At 36.3% G+C, this 21,653-nt stretch overlaps 1 protein-coding gene across 4 annotated transcripts in view; it reads left to right on the top strand.

The window, feature by feature from the left end:
• usp32 (ubiquitin specific peptidase 32) overlaps positions 1 to 21,653 on the top strand; it is a 49,653-nt gene that overhangs the window by 6,147 nt on the left and 21,853 nt on the right. For 3 of the 4 annotated variants that reach the window (XM_056263417.1, XM_056263418.1, XM_056263416.1), the window contains exons 2-5: positions 4,818 to 4,945; positions 12,566 to 12,671; positions 13,304 to 13,422; positions 16,494 to 16,653. In XM_056263417.1, coding sequence (XP_056119392.1) covers positions 4,818 to 4,945; positions 12,566 to 12,671; positions 13,304 to 13,422; positions 16,494 to 16,653 — 513 coding nt within the window. Of the gene's footprint in view, positions 1 to 4,817; positions 4,946 to 12,565; positions 12,672 to 13,303; positions 13,423 to 16,493; positions 16,654 to 19,855; positions 20,172 to 21,653 lie in introns of those variants that run through there. The other variant, XM_056263419.1, reaches the window with a different exon arrangement.

Below are 21,653 nucleotides of genomic sequence, written 5' to 3'. Positions count from 1 at the left end.
TCTGTGTGTGACCAGACGGGCTATGGTGTGACGTGCCCAGCACCATACTCTAGTGTGAAGGCGCGCGACTCGCCGGCACGTTTCTCTCACGCACGCAAAGAGAGCGAGAGAGTTACATTATACCACGCAAAATCGACGCGCTACATGTAAACGATTTCTTGTTTGTATTTTCCTGTCAAAATAACTGAGTTCATCTGGTATTATTCAGCTTTTAAGAACAAGCAGAAGAGATGCCGGTTTCTCCGGTAGTGGGTGGAAGTGGAACTAATGCGCAAACGGCAATCTTATTGGATGGCACCCATGCCTGTTTTAATTTCAGCAAATCAGAGCAAACGAATGCTGTCAAATGATTTACATTCATGAACCAAGCAGCTCATGTGTTGTAGGCCTATATTATATATGTGTTGTAGGCCTATATTTTTTATAGACTATAGTTGTATATTGTCATTATTATTAGTAGAATTAGTAGTAGGATTATCTTTTAATAATAATTACTATTATCTTACTTTTTTTTTTACAGAAACACTGAATGACCAACAATATCGTAAGCACCACCAGTTCAGTTTAAGTTCAGTTAAAATGACAAATATGCATTCATGCATGATTATCAAGTTTTAGTTCTAATTACTGAAGTTCTATCATTAAATAGGCTAATGCTTGATTATCATAATATAATGCTTGATTGACTGATTTTAAGAGTGTACATTTAGATATTTAAAAAGCTGTGCCATTCAATGATAAGCTGATTTTGTGGAATTATATATAAAAGCTTTTGCAGTTCAGTTAATGTGTAGAAGATAATGTTCACAGAATTAAATGTGACATTTGAAGTGAGTTGAGTCTTATTTTCCTCTATTTTTTGTAATGCATTTGAATAATATGGGGGGCATGAATCGCAATATATTGTAGAATCGAATCGCAATATGTTAAGAATCGCAATAATATTGAATCGTGGGCCAAATATCGCAATACTATCGAATCGTCACATTTTTGCCAATTCCCACCCCTAACAATGACATGCGCTCATATGCTCAGCACTGACCTACCAATCAGAGTTTACCTTTTACTGAACCTCATTGCCATATAAGTGAGAAATTGAGGTGCAGATATGAGAATTAGAGGAGAGAAGTTTGTATGAATGTTTATATACGGTAAAAAATGATTTTCTGAAGTTGTAAATAAAACAAAGATTATTGGAGCATGTTTGCCAAGAAAATAACTATTAGAAATAGTTAAATTACTAATTAGAAACGAATTAGTACTAATTAGAAAATTAATTCAATGTGTTACTTGCCATTGCTTCTTTGTATTTGTTTGGGAAATTTACTAGCAATGTCTGAGTTGAAAAATTGTTTCTACACCCATTTTTCAGTATATGTCTATTTTTTTTGTGGCAGCATATCTTATTAAAATTAAATCAATTAAAAATATCAAATTAAAAACAAGATGAAACCAATCTCCTAATTTTCAGCCCACTGTGATGTAGTCCAATTTATGAACAAATGACTTTTAATATGAACCAGTTCTTTTTAGTGAATCAAAACATGTAGAGCAACCAGTGTAGTCCAATTTATGAACAAGTGACTCTTATGAGCCAGTTCTTTTAACGAATTATGTAAAAAAAAACTCAAAAGTTTACGTTTTGAACGAGTTTATGATTTACAGTTTAACGAATCCTTCACTGAATGAACTCATGGAATCAGTCAGATGCGGTTATATAATCAACATTTGACTCACCTACACCGAACCGCAAGTTATCATTACTATCAGTGACGTCTGTCTCCAAATTAAACAAATTTTGTGTACTTAAGGTTTGTAAAATTTAAATCGGTACTGTTTGTTCATATGACATGTTCTTCATATGACATTTGCAACATTTGTTATAGTAAACAATATTCTAATTAAAAAGGTGTTTTAGGACAAAAAGGGCAGGAAAACATCAGCTGCCTTATTGTGACAACACCACAAGAGCCATCACATCAGTGCTGAAAAATGGCTCCAGTCCAGTCGCTCTCCTTCAATGATATGCTAACAACTGTTATTACAATGGAGTGGCATTTGTTGTATGCTTTTGTTGTGGATGTACTATGTGCCACATAATTCCAAGCATTCTTAAAGGGATAGTTCACCAAAAAACGTTTAGTTTTTTTTCTTCAGTAGAATAGTAAAGAAGATTTTTAGATGAAACCAGTGGTCCTGTGATTCATATAGTGCAAGTCACTGGCTACCGTCACTTCGGGAGTACATATACAGGCAAAACAAAAAGAATACCCATGGCTCCTGACGATACAATGAGGTCTTATGAAGCGAAAGCATCTTTCTGTGCAAGAAACTGAACATTATTCACAATATTATTACCTGTAATCCACAGCCTCAGCAAACAGCAGTCTGCAGCGCGAGCTTCCTGTCTCATTATGATGCTAAAAATCTAAAAAAAATCTAAAAATCTTCTTTACTGTTCTACTAAAGACAACAAGTCACTTACATATTGGATGGACTGAGTGTGAAAGCAAATTTGTTATGAAGTTTTGTTCACGCATCAACAAATAGATTTAAGAACCACATCACTACCGATTAATATCGTCAATCCAGAGCTAGTGTCCACACAGCTGATATGTTTCACTGTTGTAGCTTATCCACGTTGTGTGCATGAGATAGATGCTGAACACAGTCAAAACGTGCCATCTGAGAAGCGCTATTTAAACGTCTGTTTTAGTCACTGATTTCGAAACCGAAAATAGCTGTTTCGGCCAAATTTTTGGTCGCCGAAATTTCGGTGCATCCCTAATTTCAAAGTCCATTCTGTTCTTTCAGAAAAGCATTTCTTGAAATATCCTGGAAATAGCATGGTGTCTTGGCCCTCTGCTCTTGGCCTTGACCCTGTTATATGGATGGGTCAGATAGAACAGTGCTGTGGTTTATGAGCAGGTCTGTGATGTATTGTGCTAGGCAGTACAAGGCTATGAGTGGAGAGGAGCAGCAATGGCCTCCTCTAAGTGTCTGGGTTAAATACAGGCTGCAGAGGCGGTGATGTTTTAAAAGGGATGAGTGTGTGTGTACGTGTGAAAGAGAGATGAAAGCACTTGCTGTAGTTCCTCTCTGTCATTATAACTCAACATGCTCTGAGCTAGAGGTGAGAAATGTGCAAAGATGGCAATGACTTTGACTTATAAGAAGTTTGCTCAGCAGTCAGAGCTACCTCTCTCAGACCTAAGGCCCTGTTCGCACCAAACATGAATTTTCTGCTTAAAAAAACTGCATAACAAGTAAATGGAACGATTAACTGCTAGACACCAACGAGCCTTATGCTCACAAGGATTTTGAATGGGTCATCAATGTGTTAGGCTATGTCCTGATTTTTTTTTTATCCCTCCACTTTCCTGTTTATGACATTTTAAATTAGGGCTGGGCGATAAAATTGTATTTATCGACGGTACACCATTGTTGGTAACACTAACAATATAAAAAAAAATCGATATAGCGCTCGATATTTTCATTAAAATGCCACCACAACGTTGCCCAACATCAAATGGCAAATGTAATGAAAGCGGAAAGAAACTGTGCTACTCATATTTGCTTCACGGACCGTTAATCAGTTTGGACCATCAATGCCAGTGCAGCACGAGCCGATCTTGATCAAGCGACACTGTTTCTACAGCGCGGAGAGATCCAGTAAAGAAAGCATTTGAATTCGCCACAGAAGTAATAACATCGCTGCAAGATCTAGTGAGAAGCATTCAAAATTCTCCATTATGAACGGATCAAACCGCGCTGACGTGGAAACCAGGAGAAACATTGTGCCATGAATTAACTTGTTATAGGCCTAGGCTTTAATTCTACAGATCAGCAACGTTCACCATGGATTTAATGTAGTAACACTAACTGTAACCATGGAAGTTTGGCAGAAATAGTCAAATGCTTTCAAGTACATCACACATCTTTTTCCAGCACTTCAAAACTCAAATATTATCATATTTAAATGTTATTTTTGAATGTGATGACATTATTTGTTCATCCTTCAAAGATTACCCCCATTTATAAAACTAAAAGTTTCAAGATATAGGAAAACCCACACTTATTTAAAAATAATTTCTTTTAATATATATATACCGTATATATAATAAAAAAAATTCTCTGGCATTTCTTTCTTTTTGCTGTATCGAAAACGTACCGAACCGTAACACCACTGTGTCGTATCGAACCGAAACGTGAATTTTGTGAACCGTTACACCCCTACTTATTACATGTTGATCTACCTCAAAGTTTGCCTAGATTGTACCACACTTACGTTGCACACATTTTGTAACATTTTAAGTTCAAGAGTTTCTTTAACACTTACTTTTTTATTAAGACATAAAGGTCATTTTTGTTTACATTTTATTTTTGACTGCTAAAACTAATATAATTTGTTGTTTGCCTTAATAATGTGGATAAAAAAAAACAAAAAAACAGAGGTTTAATTTCAAACTTTTCTACTTGTCTTTAAAAAAAGAAAAGGTTATAAAAAATGTCAATAATTATCGATTCTGAACTATATGAAACATTATATCGTGATACATTTTTTAACAATTTCGCACAGCCCTATTTTAAATGATAATATTTAATATTTTTAATATTAAATTATAATAATATACACTACCTTTCAAAAGTTTGGAGTCAAATGTTTGTATTTTTTGAAAGAAATTAATACTTTTATTCAGCAAGGATGCATTCCAATAGTTTAGTATAAAACAATGAACCTCTTTTTGAAGTAGTTTTTATTGAAAACCACCTCATATCCCATACAGCTATTTGACAGCTCTCCACTGTGTTCACAGTTACCGATGTGGAGCTCAAACGTCTGCGAGATGCCTTCAAGAGGACCAGTGGCCTGTCTGTCTATATGACCCAGCAATGCTTCTACAGGGAAGTACTGGGCGATGGAGTGCCCCCAAAGGTTGCAGAGGTGAGTCAAGCTTTAATACAACATTAACATTTCAGTGCTGTCTCTTCATGTTTCAACAGTTTTGTGCTTGATTGTTCTGTCTCCCTCCCTGGTTTATTTATGGCAGGCTACAAGTAGTAGGCCTACATATTTGACAGTCTATTTACTGTACCTTTGATGCATTTAGATCATATATTTCTTTATATTTTGTGCTCAGACTGCATCCTTTAGTACATGATGATAGTCACAAAAACATAGATAAACTTAGCTGCAGTTTGACTAAGCTATTTCCCTGTTCGTGTGTATTTCTGTTTTGGTTTGCTGATGCTCTAAATACCCAAAGTCATGTGGTTACCAATTGTAACCCAGAGAAGCACTAACTGAAAGGGTGGGGCTTTATGGTAAAACACCCTCACACATCATCATCTGACATTTAAATACTTCCTCATGACCTGACCGCTGTAACCATGAGTTCATGTGGCCCTCTACCTGCCTGCTGTATTTTACAGTCTGATCTCTGTGAGATGAATCATACAGAGATCCCCCTCTATTTCAGCAGAAACCTTTCTGGTTTATACTTTTTCTGCTTGTTGTCATAGGAACTAGTATTTGCATGCCAGTGTGGCTGACTAGTTATTTTCATCTCGTTTCTGTGTGGATCTCAGCCAGTTTTATTGTGAAAAATGTATCGGATCAATACTGTAAGATCGCTTTATGAAGGGGACACTTCTCTTTGAATTTTTAGTGTCAATTAAAAGAAGTCCTTAAAACCGATGGAGGCCTTTAACAGGACTTGACTCTAAAGTCATGAATCTTTCGTCAGGTATTATGGATTTTCAGTCCTGGCTGCAATCCAATGAAATTCTTTCAGCTGAATAAAACTGCCACTCATCCGAAATTGCATAGTTATGTTTATTTTTAGCTCTTTTCCGAGTAGCTTGTACAGCTACATATCCTGATTTTTGCCAAGCACTTTGATGCTTTTATTGAGTGGGTCTATTACTAAAGTGATTCTTTCTAGCACTCTACACATGCACATGTCACTTAGCATGCTGTGCTGGTTAACTGACCATCGCCATCAGAAGGTTGAGATTTTCCTTACATTTTCACCTGGGCCCAGTTGCATAAACATAGCCATGATGCTAAAACTGGGATAGTGCACCCAAAAATTTAAATTAGCCCATCATTTACTCACCCTCAATTCATCCTAGGTGTATGACATTGTTCTTTCAGACAAATACAATCGGAGTTATATTAAAAAATGTCCTGGCTCTTCCAAGCTTTATAATGGCAGTGAATGTTTTGAAGTCTATAAAAGTGCATCTATCTATCATAAAAGTGCTCCACACGGCTCCGGGGGGTTAATAAAAGCCTTGAAGTGAAGCAATGCGTATGTGTAAGAAAAATATTCGTCTTTAACACGTTACAAAGTAAAATTCTAGCTTCCGGCCAAACGACCATAGCCAGTCTACTTGCGCCTAAAGCGCAACTTATGACGTGGGAAGTAGCGTAGTGCGTTATGGCGTAGTGTAAATATCAGCAGTACGTCGCATTACTCGCATAAGTTGTGCTTTACACTTAAGTGGAATCCGTTTGGCCAGAAGCTAGTTATTTTACTTTATAAAGTTTTAAATATGGATATTTTTCTTACACAAACACAAACACATCGCTTCGCTTCATTAACCCCCCGGAGCCGATTAACCGATTAACCCCCCGGAGCCGCACTCTTATGGACTTCAAAACAGAAACAGCCATTCACTGCTATTATAAAGCTTGGAAGAGCCAGGAGATTTTTTTAATACCTCTCTTTTGAAAGAAGAATGTCATATACACCTAGGATGACTTGAGGGTGAGTAAATTATTGGCTAATTTTCATTTTTGGGTGATCTATCCCTTTAAAGTGGTCATCGGATCCAAAATTCACTTTTACATGGTGTTTGCATATAAATGTGTCTTTGCAGTGTGTGGACAACCACTATTCACTGAAAAAAATCCATTCACTCCTTTTTTTTAATCCTCAAAAAGCCTAAACACTCTCAATAATCAAGCCATTTGGAATTTCATATTGCTCATGCTCCGCCCACGAGCACTGACGGACTGTTCCGTATTAGCATATTTACACCCTCAGCCATTTGTTTACTGTCCGCCAAGGCAGCACTTTACGTGTCTTGTGTCGACATGCCCCACGGAAGAGAGGGGTGGGGTGAGCAGTTGCTCATTATCATTTAAAGAGACATGCACCGAAACGGGTCGCTGTTAACAGAGCTTTTTTTGAGGAGGTAAAAGGGTGTTTTACACAACCATTGAGAAATTTTAACCAAAGTATGTTACAAACTTTACATGAAGACCCTAAAGAATCATACCAACTTGTGGAAAATGGGCATCTGATGACCCCTTTAAGAACTAGTATGACCAACTAGCAGTTAGTTAGGAGTAATCAGTCTTACTTTTCGGTATCAAATTAGACCAGTTTATGTTTTTATGTAACTGACTTAAAGGAGAACTCCAGCGCAAAATGAACCTTTGGTCTAATAAAACATTGGTACCTAGTCAACCGTTCTCTGAGATTTGTTTTCATGATAATCGAATGTAAAGAGTTTTATCTTTAAAAACTGTTTAGCGTATAACGCTAGTAATGGGGGCATAATAAGTAAAAAGAAATCGCTAGTTTATACCACTAACAAGATTTAAAATAGCCCCACACGAACACAGTAACATAATGAGGGTCCCTACATGCAAAACGAAGCATTGAGAACTTTGTAAGTGTACAGACCGTTTAATAAGAAGATAAAGATAAAGACAGTCCACTTCGTGTATACAGACAGGAGCCATCTTTGGAAAACAGTCTCGACTAATCAAACCACGAACTCCATTCATACAGTTCAGAAGTTCACTGAACTTCATACAGTTCAGCTCACTTAGCACGTCGTTCGTGGTTTGACTAGTCGAGACTGTTTTCCAAAGATGGCTCCTGTCTGTATACACGAAGTGGACTGTCTTTATCTTTATCTTCTTATTAAACGGTCTGTACACTTACAAAGTTCTCAATGCTTCGTTTTGCATGTAGGGACCCTCATTATGTTACTGTGTTCGTGTGGGGCTATTTTAAATCTTGTTAGTGGTATTAACTAGCGATTTCTTTTTACTTATTATGCCCCCATTACTAGCGTTATACGCTAAACAGTTTTTAGAGATAAAACTCTTTACATTCGATTATCATGAAAACAAATCTCAGAGAACGGTTGACTAGGTACCAATGTTTTATTAGACCAAAGGTTCATTTTGCGCCGGAGTTCTCCTTTAAATTTGATGACTAACTTCTAAGACTAGTCTTAGAAGTTTATGCAACCGGCCCCTGTACTCCACTGTCTAACCATGCTTCAAAATCGATATATTATTCACTTAACCTACATGCACCCACAAATGCATATAGATGACAGGTAGTCAGTGCCTGCGCCCGAGGGTGATTAATCTGCTGGCTGCAGGTGACATCTTGCACTGCGTCCATCATTGGGAGGCACAGTCAGGAGGAACCCCGAGCTCCCAGCTGCTCATTTCGTCGTTGTGATAAGTGGATTGGTTCCCCTGAATTCAGCTCGCAGCAGGCCAGCCATCACCACACGTTGATCTTTAACACCCAGCTTCATTAAATCCCTTGCAGCATCGCACACTTTTCCTCCCACTTCCTGTCTGTGCACGTGTCAGCTTCTGGAATGCTCTAGTTGATCATTACCTCCACCTTCAGTCACTCAGTGTTTGTATTACATCAAAGGGCAATGATTACATGCTACGGAAGCGTGCTACATTATTCATTATGAAAACTACTTTCAATAAGAATTGCTTCTGTGTTTGTGTATTATGCATTTGAACAATGTAGAAATAAAATGAAGCCGTTCTGTGTGCCACAACTAATTTCTATAACGCTTAAACTCCCAGAAGATAGTCAGAAAACAACAGTCTGTATTAGCAATTCATTTGAAATAGCCTACTTAATCTATTAATCAAACAGTCAAATCCCATATCGAATGCTGCTGAAAAATTAGGTCATATGTACATGCAATGTTTATTGATATGAGCATTGTACAGTCATTCATTTAATCAATGTTTACAAATATAGACATATTTAATTAAATTAACTGAATCAGTTGATACAGCAGTACCAGTAAGTACAAACTCAATATAATAAATAGAATTCAGAAAGTTTGTGACCATAAAGTCACCAATGTTAAGATTTTGATCGTTACCACAGAAACTGCTTGCACTTTTTGAACGCGCTTCTTGTGTATGGAAAGTATTTTGACGTATACTGGCAACTATAATTTTTGATATACACTTTTCAAAATGTATTTTCAATTGTAATATTAATAGGACAGTAATTTGGATGTAGCCTTTGTAAAAATATAAAACATACACGTGGAAAAAAATGACTGTATTTCCAATGTCGACAAACAGCAGCAGCAGTATTGTTTAGTCAACTATTCTTGCACTTCCCTAGTTCTGTCACAAAAGATCACATTGATGCAGTAAACATATGATGTGCTGTCAGAGCAGAATACACACCGGGGTCATCACAGTGGTTCAGTGACTTATGTATGTAAACGGCCCATAAGAAATGAATGGGTTCACACATACCAATGGCCACCCAGCATGAGGACTTTATATAAAGCTTTGGAAATTAAAACAATCAACTAAATGTGCCATATGTGAAACTGGAAGCTTTGTGTGGTGGTTTCAACATAGAGGTGGGAATCTTCACTTGTCTCCGATTCGATTACGATTTAGAGGGTAATGATTTAATTACAAAACGATTCTCGATGCATCTTTTTCTCCAATTATTTTATTAATCACAATATAGTTATTTTTGTTATTTATCTTTATTAAAAATAAGAACAAAGATGCAAATAACAAATACAATACAAGAAAGAAACAAATTTTCATTTTTTCATTTTACAACTATTTAAAGCTGCAGTCCACAGTTTTTCCTCTTTGTCGCCATCTCTGTTCGAAATCTGCAATTGCAGTTATTCGCGGAATTATCAACTTTACGTGAGTTGTACTTCGACACCCTCCACACGGCACAGCGCGGATGAACACAATGTTTGAGGAGAGTGTCCGGCTGTCAATCACCGCGCCGGTGTCGATACTGGCATTCAGAATCACAGATTTCTCTTTTTGGAAGTAAGACCAACATAATAATTTTCACCGGAAAATGTCTTCTGAACAAGTAAGAAACATCCGCTTTTGTTCTGGTTGTGACATTGCAGTAAATTGCGCTGATTAAATCTAACAATCGCTTATAAGTTATCATATCACGCAAAACCGTGCAAATTATACTTTGTTCTCAAATTGTTAATGTTAACAACGTCAGCATTGCGTGACTACATGTAATGTCCTTCCGATATGTATCCTTGTTTTCGCATGGGTCCGGTTGCAGTCTCTTTTTTTCTGTAGCCACTCCGAAGTCTTTTGCATTTTACAGCGGGTGAATCTCTAGTTGTCACTGGTGATTGTCGTTTGAACCTTTCTGGATCCGCCATCAAATTGATAAGTTTAATTATATCAAGTGCTGTGAGAAAAGGCTATAAATCTTCACCTCCAGCATCCTCACACTCATAGCCTACTAGCCGAGACTCCTTCTTTATGTGTACAGATGTGACGTAATGACTCAATATAGCTTATACTAGCCGAGAGACTCCTTCTTTATGTGTACAGATGTGACGTAATGACGCAAAGACATGCTCGAATCTCCCGCAGAAATCCACCAGTACCACTGGAATTAAAAACATTATTACAAGCTTACCACTTTGAATCGAGCTAAGGCAAGCAGAGAGTTTTGAACACTGGCTGGTTGTGTATTTTCTCAAATATGTATTTTGGATTATTTTTAACCCAAAAAAAGCTACGGACTGCAGCTTTAACAAAACATTTTTAACAAACGTTTTGTTTTATTTATTTATTTAAAATATATTTATTTATTTTTCACTTTTCTTTACTTGTTTGTTTTCTAAATAATTAGTTATAAACTATATAATTTGCGAGTACGAGTATAGTGGCCAGTAAATTGAATATCATATATTTAGCTAGGAAACCAAAAAATCCCTACCATTAGGCCTAAATTTTGTTTAGCCCTAGTTTAGTTTATTTATTTTTGTTAAATACATATTTTATATATTTATTTTTTGTTCTGTTTTGCTTAATTTTCATTTACTAATTTGTTTTATTTTCTTAAATAAATAACTTAAATACTTTTAGTAAATTTACTATCATGCGTTTAGTGGAAAGGTCACAGACATACATGTTTTCTTTGTTTTGTTTTATTTTTTATTTTTTATTTTAGTTAGGGTTGTGCTTAAGTAAATAAATATTTACTGGTTTTATTTATTTTTATATACTGGTTTTATTTATTTAGCTGTTTTTTCTATTATCCGTGTTTGTTTTAATCCACAAACATGTTAAGTGAATGTTTTGTCAAAAGTTCCTTGACAATTATGGGGAAAAAAGTGAATTTTGGACCCTGCTCAGCAGTGAAGCTGTAGTCCAACTTGTCAGTCAAGACTCATTTAAACTTGAACAGTTTGAACTTTTTCTAGTAAATTTTTCTTGTATGCCGCAGAGTGCTAGACTGTTTAGTAGGCATCAGGGGTGTGAAAATTGTACTTATATGTGGTGTTATTGGTAAGACATGGTGTCACACCAGGCGTAAAAGTGAATTATGTGTGCATGAGATGTCTCTGTGGAATAGAAACAGATCAAAAACTAGAAGAAAAGCATTTTACTGGTAACCCTCCTGCTGTGCCATATTTTGCAGGGATATTTTTTTTATTCATTTATGTAGCCCTGCAGTGTGGGTAGAGAGAGAATGTAATGTTTCTCTGTATTAAACTAAATGTTGTCTGCTGATTTATGGGGAGATATGTATCTATCTAGGGTGCATTATTATCATTAAGAGTCTGATGTTTCTCTGAATCTCAGCGGAAATCAAAGGTCTGAGATGACGGCTAACACCAGGCTGTCTGTCTTAAGCGCTTTCTGCTTCAAACACCAATAGAATTCATAATAGTGTACTGACCTGAAGTAATGACCTTCTTTGTTGTGTAACTACAAATACACGTTTTCTTTAGTTGCATGGTGTGTTGTGTGACTTTGTCCTGTAAATGCCTGTAAAAACTTTTTACCAATGCTTATTGGTAACAATTTATTTTAAAACCTAATTTGTATTAATAATCATCATTATCATTATTATACTGAACTGAGTATGTTATTGTCATCTGTGTAATCTGTGTATATTTCACTGTATGAACTTTGCATAACCATTATGTGCAATACAATGCATAATTTCCTGTGTTCTGTAGAAAGGGGCATATACACTGACAACTAAATCATTGGAAGTTGCCAAATGTCTGAGCTTTTAGTTTTTAGAAAACATTACTACTTGACTGCATTATCCAACTGTATCAGGTGGTGGATAGCAACCTGCACTCCCATTAGTAGTTTCTGCGTCATTGCTCAATTGCATAAAGTTGAGTTCAATGGCAAAATTTAGCAAGTTATTTGAACACCGAATTAAATGCTGATCAATTGTGTGCATTTTAAGGTGATACATTTAATGTGCATCCTTCCTTCCTTTCTCATCTGTTGTAGGTGATCTACAGCTCTTTTGGTGGCACATCTAAAGGGCTACACTTCAACTACCTGATTGTCGGGCTGGTTCTGTTAACAAGAGGACGCGATGAAGAGAAAGCCAAATGTAGGTGTACAGAGGGGCACATGCAGTCCACTCAACCCAACCTTTTATATTTTGTTTTGTATTGTAATTCAATTTACTACCTCTTTGTTTGATCATTTCAATTACTCTCTCTCTCTCTCTCTCTCTCTCTCTCTCTCTCTCTCTCTCTCTCTCTCTCTCTCTCTCTCTCTCTCTCTCTCTCTCTCTCTCTCTCTCTCTCTCTCTCTCTCTCTCTCTCTCTCTCTCTCTCTCTCTCTCTCTCTCTCTCACTTTTTAGTTGCTTTATTCTTAAGATTTAAAGCATCAGGTCTAAATACCCTTGTTCTGCCTTGCACACGTGTGTGTGTGTGTGTGTGTGTGTGTATACTGTACAGTATGATGTTAATTTCGCATGTCACAGGAGATGCCCGAGTAATTCCATTACAAACATCAATCTAAACAAGCACACCTCAGGCTCAGCATATTCAGTCATCCAATGTTATTCAGCTTTGTTTAGCTCGGTGTTTCTTTAGTCAAACTTGTAGCTGCATACTCTCTGGAGTGTCACACTGTGTCCCTGACCGCTGTGATTGATGTGAGAGTGCGAGACACATTGCCTGCTAGACTCTGATAAGGTGTGTGTGCATTAACCAGCATGTCCTCTGTATCCACAGACATCTTCAGCTTGTTCGCCAGTGATTCGGGAGCCTATGTGGTCCGGGAGGATGTGGAGAACATGCTACGTTCAGTGGATGGGGAGGTCCCGCTCTCTCTTAGGAAGTGCTTCACGGAGGTCAGTGCAGGAAGACTCACCTGTGTTATTTACCTGTCTCACCTGCTTGTCAGTAACGACTTCTCAGACCAATCACCATGCCCTCCAGCCACATGGTGTTAAAGAGATATATTTAGATTTTTCTTATTGAAAATTACTCATTTCACATTATTATGAAGATAAGAAATCAAACTGCATTTTTAGGATCATTTAGGAACAAGTTTATAGGATAATCCAAAAAATAATAATTATATATATATATATATATATATATATATATATATATATATATATATGTGTATATTTATATATGTCAAGCAATTAAAACTTTTAATTCTAATTAATTACATGATGTACTGATTAATCGCAAAATAATCACACATCAAATTTGGTTGGGAAATTACCCCCAAAAGATCATTTAAATGTATTATTGTGTTGAATGAGAAAAGCATTTAGGCATTACAAAAAGTAGCTCTAGAAAGAAATATTTTTGATTCAACAGAATTTATTAAACAAACTTTTAGGCTACAAGGGCCATGATTTTTTTATTCAGAAGCTGCATCTGAAATGGTATATAGTAGGGATGTAACGGTACACAGATGTCACGGTTTGGTACATAACTCGGTTTTGGGGTCATGGTTTGATACGAGTTTGGTACAGCAGGAAAAAGCAACAAATCCTCAAGGTTTCTTTTCATTTATTTTGAACAGACAGTAGTGCAAATTTGTTCCACCTAGCGGCATTTAGTCCCCCCTGAGGGAGTTGGTACAGTACAGCTTACTTTAGTGTATTAAGCACTATGCGGATGCACAATGTTCAATATTACGCTTTTTCAAGAAATCATGGAAAGATGAGCCAGAAGAAGAAAAAGTGGCATCTTCATCTGAGTCTACTTCACCTTTCCAAGAGGAGACAGCAAGTGAAGCGGCACCTTAGGCTTCCCATTTCCAGGACTCTCATATTTCATCACTGGACTGTAATGAGATTTCCATGACACAAATCGTCACGATGGCAAATGATTTTGTCTCATTATAACAGCGGAAACAACTTTAAATACTCTGTCAATTATAGCATAAATTATGGTCATACAGATGACCAGTAAGACATCATTCGAAACTCTAAAGTGTCTTTTTTTATTTGTGTACACTACACTCACAATAAAAACAAAACATTGTGCTTTTGTAAAATAAAGAAAACAAACAGGTTGCCGCTTTCTACTGTCCCGGTTACCTTTCCATGAAGTTAGTGGAGCGCGTCACAAAAATGAACCGAAACTCAGCTTATAGGCTTCTAGCAAGCTCTTGCATGCAATCTGAGCTCTTGTTTTGGGTTGGTGCATAGATTGTCTCTTCTTCTTCTGCTCTTTTTCCTGTTGTGGCGGTTCGCAAACAGCGTTGCATTACCACTCACCCCCTTCTGGGTTGGAGTGTGGATCGCCTGTGACTGACTGTATTCGTTGTCAGACTGTATGCACCGAACCGTGATGGTTCGGGACGAATACACGTACCGTTACACCCCTAGTATTTAAATATATTGACAGACTAAAACAGTTTGGTTACCAACATTCTTCAAAATATCTTCTTAATGTTCCAGAAAGGAAAGAAAGTCATACAGATTTGAAACGACATGAGGGAGAGTAAATATAAATAAACAGAATCTTTAAAATATGAAATTATTTCTTCAAATGAAATATTACTCTAAATAGGAAACTAAAACTTCGATTAGGTGGCAGTAAATGTCTCAAGTCATTGAGTCATTTATTCATTCGATTAGTTCAAACAGCTGATTCATTCATGAATTAAGTAAATGGCTCTCTTTATTAATTGGCAATTGAATAATTGGTTCAACCGAATGATTGGCTCAAAAGGCGGATTTATTCAAAAATGAAACACTGCTGTGTGTTTGGAGACGCACAACAGTTCTGCTCTGGCTTTATAGGTGATATTTTCCTTGGCAAAATTTAGCAAAAATTGACAATATTGTCTCTAAAATATAACACAATATTAATTGCTCATTTATTGAAGTGTTATATAAAATCAATATCACATTAGCACTCAAGCTATTTGGTATAAAAACAGCACTTGTGTGATATTGTGCTCATTACTTGTGATAAAAACATGAGACAAAAAATCATACAGGCCAGGGCATTTTTGCCCCAATATCTTGAATTTTAAGGGCATTCTAACTGCATTCTGAAGGCTACATCATGCAGTGACCTGTTGGCCTGCATCACGTTAAATGTGTTAAATCGCTGTACATACGTTTTAAATCGACAGCCCTAAAATAAAATAAAATAATTTCCAAAAAGCAAAAAAATGAATGTGGTAAGATGAATTTTATTTGCAATATTCTGATATTTCACTAATTAAATTGCATAAATAAGACAACTTGGATTGAAACATGGCTATAGTCATGTCATCTTTTGGATTTCAAGTCAATAGAAATGCAGGCTGCTTTTGAAAGAAATGTGTAGATATGTGTGACTATTTTGTTCACTGATAAATGGATTACATGCCTATTTAAACAATCTTTTTCAGACACTTATTTCATTGATTGCCAAATTCTATATATACAGTACCTTCTGAACCGTTGGCCCTATTTAAACTTGTGTTTACTGAGAGAGCTTCCTCTGTATTATAGCTCTAATAATAAGCTTAAAAGGTTGACAGTGCAAATGTTGAAGCCAACAAGGTCACGTAATATGGCTGTGACTTACATTCCCCCCTATTTCTCTATTAGCTCTTCTTCCAGTTGCACTGTTTTCTCAGCCTTCGTTCGTCCTGCATCACTTCTTGATTTAGGGGAAAGCCACCCAGTGCAGCACTTTAGTTGGTTATCTCTTGGCAGCGGCTCAAAGACTCTCTCTTATCTCTTTACCCAAACCACTCGCACAAATGTATCTGCATACAGCAGAAAGAATTCAGTTCATATTAATAATGAGAGAACTTCCCCTTCGCTCAACAAGGGGAAGCACACAGTCCAACTTCTCAATTCTGCACTGTTTTGTCATGCACTTTATATTGGTCATGGGTTCATTAGAGAATTGTACTCTGGTGATTATTTATAGTGTTTCTGTGTCTGTTTCTGTCCAGGGAGAGAAAGTGAATTATGAGAAGTTTAAGAGCTGGCTCCTGCAGAATAAAGATGCTTTCACATTCTCCCGCTGGCTGCTGTCAGGTGGCGTGTGCGTCACGTTGACCGACGACAGCGACACACCCACCTTCTATCAAACCCTGGCAGGTGTCACACACTGTAAGTGTCACTATTCTCTCGGGGTACTCTCTGAATACTTCCTCTCAATACACTCTCAAAACTATGTCTGTACTCTTTGAATACTCTCAGTCTGGGTCTGGAAGGATTTTTCTCCATTCATTTTCTTCATAGCGATTACAATTATTTTATTTATTTTTAGATTTTGTGCTAAGCCTTGAACTAAACCAACATCTCTGAGGATTGATTTGAAGTAAAAAAAATAATTGAAAAAGAGGAGGGTACAAGACCATAAACTTGTGCACTTTTTTAAAGGAACTGAACTACAGTTAGAAAAAAATTACTGTACAATATAAAATTATTGGTGTACTCTACCATTCAAAAGATTTTTAATTGTTTTGAAGGAAGTCTCTTATGCTCACCAAGGATGTATGTATTTGATCAAAAATACAGTAAATACGGTAATATTGTGAAATATTATTACAATTTTAAAATAACTGTTTTTTATTTTATTATATTATAAAATGTAATTTATTCCTGTGATGGCAAAGTGGAATTTTTAGCATCCATTAATCCAGTCTCCAGTCTGTATTGCAAAACATTAAAATATATAAACATAGATAAGTTGTTTGATAGTGTAGAGACTGAATTGATTAATCTGGTCTCGTTTCTAATGGTAACTGCAACTTCTCTGATTGGTGAATCAAGGAAGATCTTTCTTCAGAGTTACGGGTTGTTTAGTTCTTAATTTGGAATTTGGCAACTGTTGAAAATCACACTGACTTGTGGCTTTTGCAGGAAAATATACCATCAGTCTTGGAGCTCATGATGGGTCCGCCTTGAAAAATGTGTAAATTATTGTAAAAAAAAAAAAACTTTTCTATGGAGAATTCTATAGTATTTTAGTGTTTTCCCCTTTAACTTCCTTTTCAGTTTACTGTTATTACTCTCTGAATATGCTCTCTGGACTGCCTTTTTATGCAGATATGCTCAGTGTTTGTCACTTTAGAGGCATCCGTTTAAAGAAATCTGTTTAAGTGACTTAGTCTTAAGTTATTATTTAAATTTACTAGTGACTTTGTATGTCGCTGAGGCTGACAGTAATCTGCTCTTTGATAGTCTATGCTGCAGATGTTTAAGTTGCAAGTCTCGTTTTGTCCACTTCCCTCTTCCCCCCGACACACAGAAGGCATCAGCGAATCAGTCGGCCTGCCCTCCACCGGGAGAGAGGCATCTGTGTGAGATAATGGCGAGTGACAGGCAACACTTCCCACTCAGTGAACACGCTTCCACACCACTTGCACACACTCGGCCCTGCTGCAGCTGTCACTGCCACCCAGTTATTAAAACCAGACTGACACAGCGAAGGAAATGGCTGTATTCTCTCAGAGACCCTGAGCCTGCACAGTGACAGAATGTCTGAGCCCTCGCTCTTCTTATGGAGACAATGATTTATTTAGGTGCTGAAGATCTCCCTCCTGCTCAGTCACTCAGTGCTTTTGCTGTCATGAAATCATAATGTGGGAAGCGGCTTCAAGTCTGTAATGTTTGCAGTTTTAGGTGTACTCAATTGACCCCCATTTACAAGTGAACACACTGTGATAGCCATTTATTTTAGTATTTATAATAATAATACTATAATTATTATTTTAAATGTATATAATTTAAAGTTTTTTTTAATGGCTGTTTAGGTGTGTTTAACTGACATACATTTTTTAAAGTATAAATATTGCATGTAGTGTCTCAATTAATAAGGAATAGGTAACTAATGACTAAATCATAAATAATTTTAATATTTCAAAAATACTCTGATGTTGTTTAAAATAAATCTGGCTACAATATAACAATAATCATGTTGTTTGTATCGTTCATTTATTTATCTATCTATCATTTACATTTTTAGTATAATGAAACCGTAATGGATCCGTGCAAAGTGAACGCAGCCATATGTGTCTGTCATTAATGTTGTCGTCAAAACAACAAAAGATAGCTTTAATTGTAAGGAATCAGGATTAAATGCCTGTGTATAGTCTTTTAGCCCTGACTAAATTAAATACAGTGTTATTATACATTTGATTACTTTATTCAGTTTCAGTAGTATTTCTGAATACTAGTGTTAGACCTATCCAAAAACTTTTCTTTTTATTTGTACCTTTATTCTATTGTATTTATTTGTGCTACTTTTTTCCCCAATTTAATTCAAAGATTGAAATCAAACTTCCATGTGTAGCATAAACTCTTAACAACAAAACATTTAAGATAAAAAATGTCTAAAAAATATATATATTTGTATTGTAATAAATCTATTCATTGAGTCGAATCGAAAATCGAATTTAGAATCGAAATCGAATTTAGAATCAAAATCGAATTGAGAGCTTGCGAATCGAAATCGAATCGAATTGGAACATCTGAATCGATACCCAGCCCTAATTTTTACCCTTTTCTTAGATTATCCCAAAATACTCTTGTTGCATTAAATTGACCAGGCATTGAGGTGTCTTTGTGTTTACAAAAACTGACTCCCACACTGTAACCAAACAAAACAATTCTTAGTTTTTTTGTTTTTTTTTGTTTTTTGTCTGGTGTACAATTTTACATGGAAAATATATGTTGTTTTAAGGATGCATTTTTTACTGGAAATGTGATTGTGAAAACCAATTCAGTTTGTTCAGACGTTGGAATTGATTATGCTGTCTAGGTAGGCTAAACTCAGTAGGCTTTGGAGCACTGCCATTAATGCTGGGCAGGAGCAAGCCAATATTGACATGCCTCCTGTTCTGTTTGTGATTTAAAACAGTTGCTATTGGTTACTTGAAACAGCATACACAGCAGTTGTTTGCCTTTGTCATTAATCAATTGACTGTATACAGTCATTATTGGAAGGTTAATTTATGTGCTTTTTTGTGTATTAGTAAGACCATGATCGATTCGGTTTATAGCATGTTTCTTCATTACAGAATGAATGCAGAAGGTTGGGCTTCATTCTTTTCACTGTTACCCAGGCAAGATACTTTCATTCTCAGATACAAGGTAGAAAGTCAAAAAACACAAAAGCAAGTGATTATGCAAATAGCTCAGTAAAATTAGAATAAGTTTGTCAATCAAGGACAGCTTTGGCTCTCCATCTCTGGCCAATCAGAGAAGCTACCTGGGCAACGCACTGTAATCTGCGGCCCGCTCCAGATTATCCTCTTAGCTCAGTGAGAGGGCTGTGTGTGTACTGTCAGTGTGAAGTAGTCATGATCTGTATGATCTGTTTGAGCGTATATGGGTTTATGAGTTCATGCACTGTCCAGAATATGTCTCACACCAGGCCAAGTGCAAACTGGCAAGAGGCCTATCAGAAAGAAGAAAGTGATGACTGGATGACAATAATCTGCGAGAAAGAAAGGAGTTGGATTGCATACGGAGATGGAGAGTAGCTGTATTTTACCAACGTAGCGGCAGCTTGTGTGGAGTTTGTCATGGTACATGCCATATCTAACAGCCAGAGCTGTGACATGTGCAGTGGAATATGGTATGGTTCTTCTGCTGCCACTCTGATAGAATCGCTCCATTAGGTGAGTTCTTGAGAGAGAGATATATATATATATATATATAGCTATATATATAGCTTTATGGACACATTGTTTGTCAAATACACACCTCCAATACATTTACTGTTCAAATGTTTGGGGTCAATTAGGTGGGTTTTTTTTAAAGTGTTTTTGAAAGAAGTATCACCCAGGGTGCCTTTATTTGATAAGCAGTAAAAACAGTAATATTGCGAAATATTACTTTTTAAAGTATCTGTTTAAAATGTAATTTCATCCTGTGATGATAAAGCTGAATTTCAGCATCATTACTCCAGTCTTCAGTGTCACATGATCCTTCAGAAATCATAATATGCTGATTTGCTGTTCAAGAAACATTTCTTATTATTATCAATGTTGAAAACAGTTGTGCTGCTTAATATTTTTGTGGAAACTGATGAATGATGAATAGATCAATGAGAAGAGCAGCATTTATTTGAAAAAGAAAATGTTTGTAACAAAAGTTGAAAGTTAATTTCTCTCTCTCTATATATATATATATATATATATATATATATATAACAAAATTAAATAATTAATTTCATTTTTAAAAGTATTAAATATTCTATTTAATGTCTTCAATGTGAGGTTATAACTAAATAAGGGGTTTATCATTGCTGTTATTTTTTTCCTACAGTATAGAATGAAATCTCATATTCCCACTGGCATTTAAATAACAAACACTTTCACATCAAAACAACACATCAAAGATGGCACTGATTCTGTCCCCAAGAGAGATGGCTAATGTTTGTGATGTTGAATACATAAGTGTGACATTGTGTCTCAGTCCAGACCTGTAATGGCTTTGTCATGGACTGTTTGCACTCTGTGCCCTGTTACAGGACAGCAGGAAAAGTAATAGAAACGTAGCTCAAGTAATAGGTGAAATGGGGTTTGACAGCTTGAGAAGGCCCGACGGCATCGTGCTATAGCCTAAGAAACAATGCCTGTCCTCCTGCCATGATGCATTGCTGGACAAGAAGATATCATAAGCCACAGCAAGCTTGAAATAAACTGCACATGGTGTCTCATTTTAAGATGTGCTGTAAACATTCAGGTTTGCTGATCTGTACGGTGCATAATAAGTGTTAGATTAGTAGTCGCTGTCCAATGCACAAACAGTGAATAACACTCAAGCAGTTATTCAGTTCCTTAAAGTTGTACACTAATTATTGTTCTAGGTAATAATAATGTTGCTCTGAATAATGCTAATTATTCCTCACTGCATTAAGTGGTGCACTGTAATGAAGCTTCATTCCAGAGGGAAATTTGTTAAGTGTTTTTTGGCTGTAAATGCATCCTGGATGTGAAGTATGTTTTAGGACTACTGTCAAGATAGATTTCCTCTCCTAACTGCCCCTGAAATGACACAGAGTCATTGATCGTGATTCGTGGCGGGATGGTTTGTAACCCTATAGATCCCCAGACTGTTTTCTGTGTTTCTGGCCGCTACGGTCTTTCAGTCTTCGG

This window comes from Rhinichthys klamathensis, unplaced genomic scaffold (assembly GCF_029890125.1).
Source record: "Rhinichthys klamathensis goyatoka isolate OS25496 unplaced genomic scaffold, OSU_Roscu_1.1 h1tg000206l_1, whole genome shotgun sequence".
NCBI lineage: Eukaryota > Metazoa > Chordata > Actinopteri > Cypriniformes > Leuciscidae > Rhinichthys > Rhinichthys klamathensis.
This window is presented reverse-complemented; position numbering and strand designations above follow the sequence as displayed.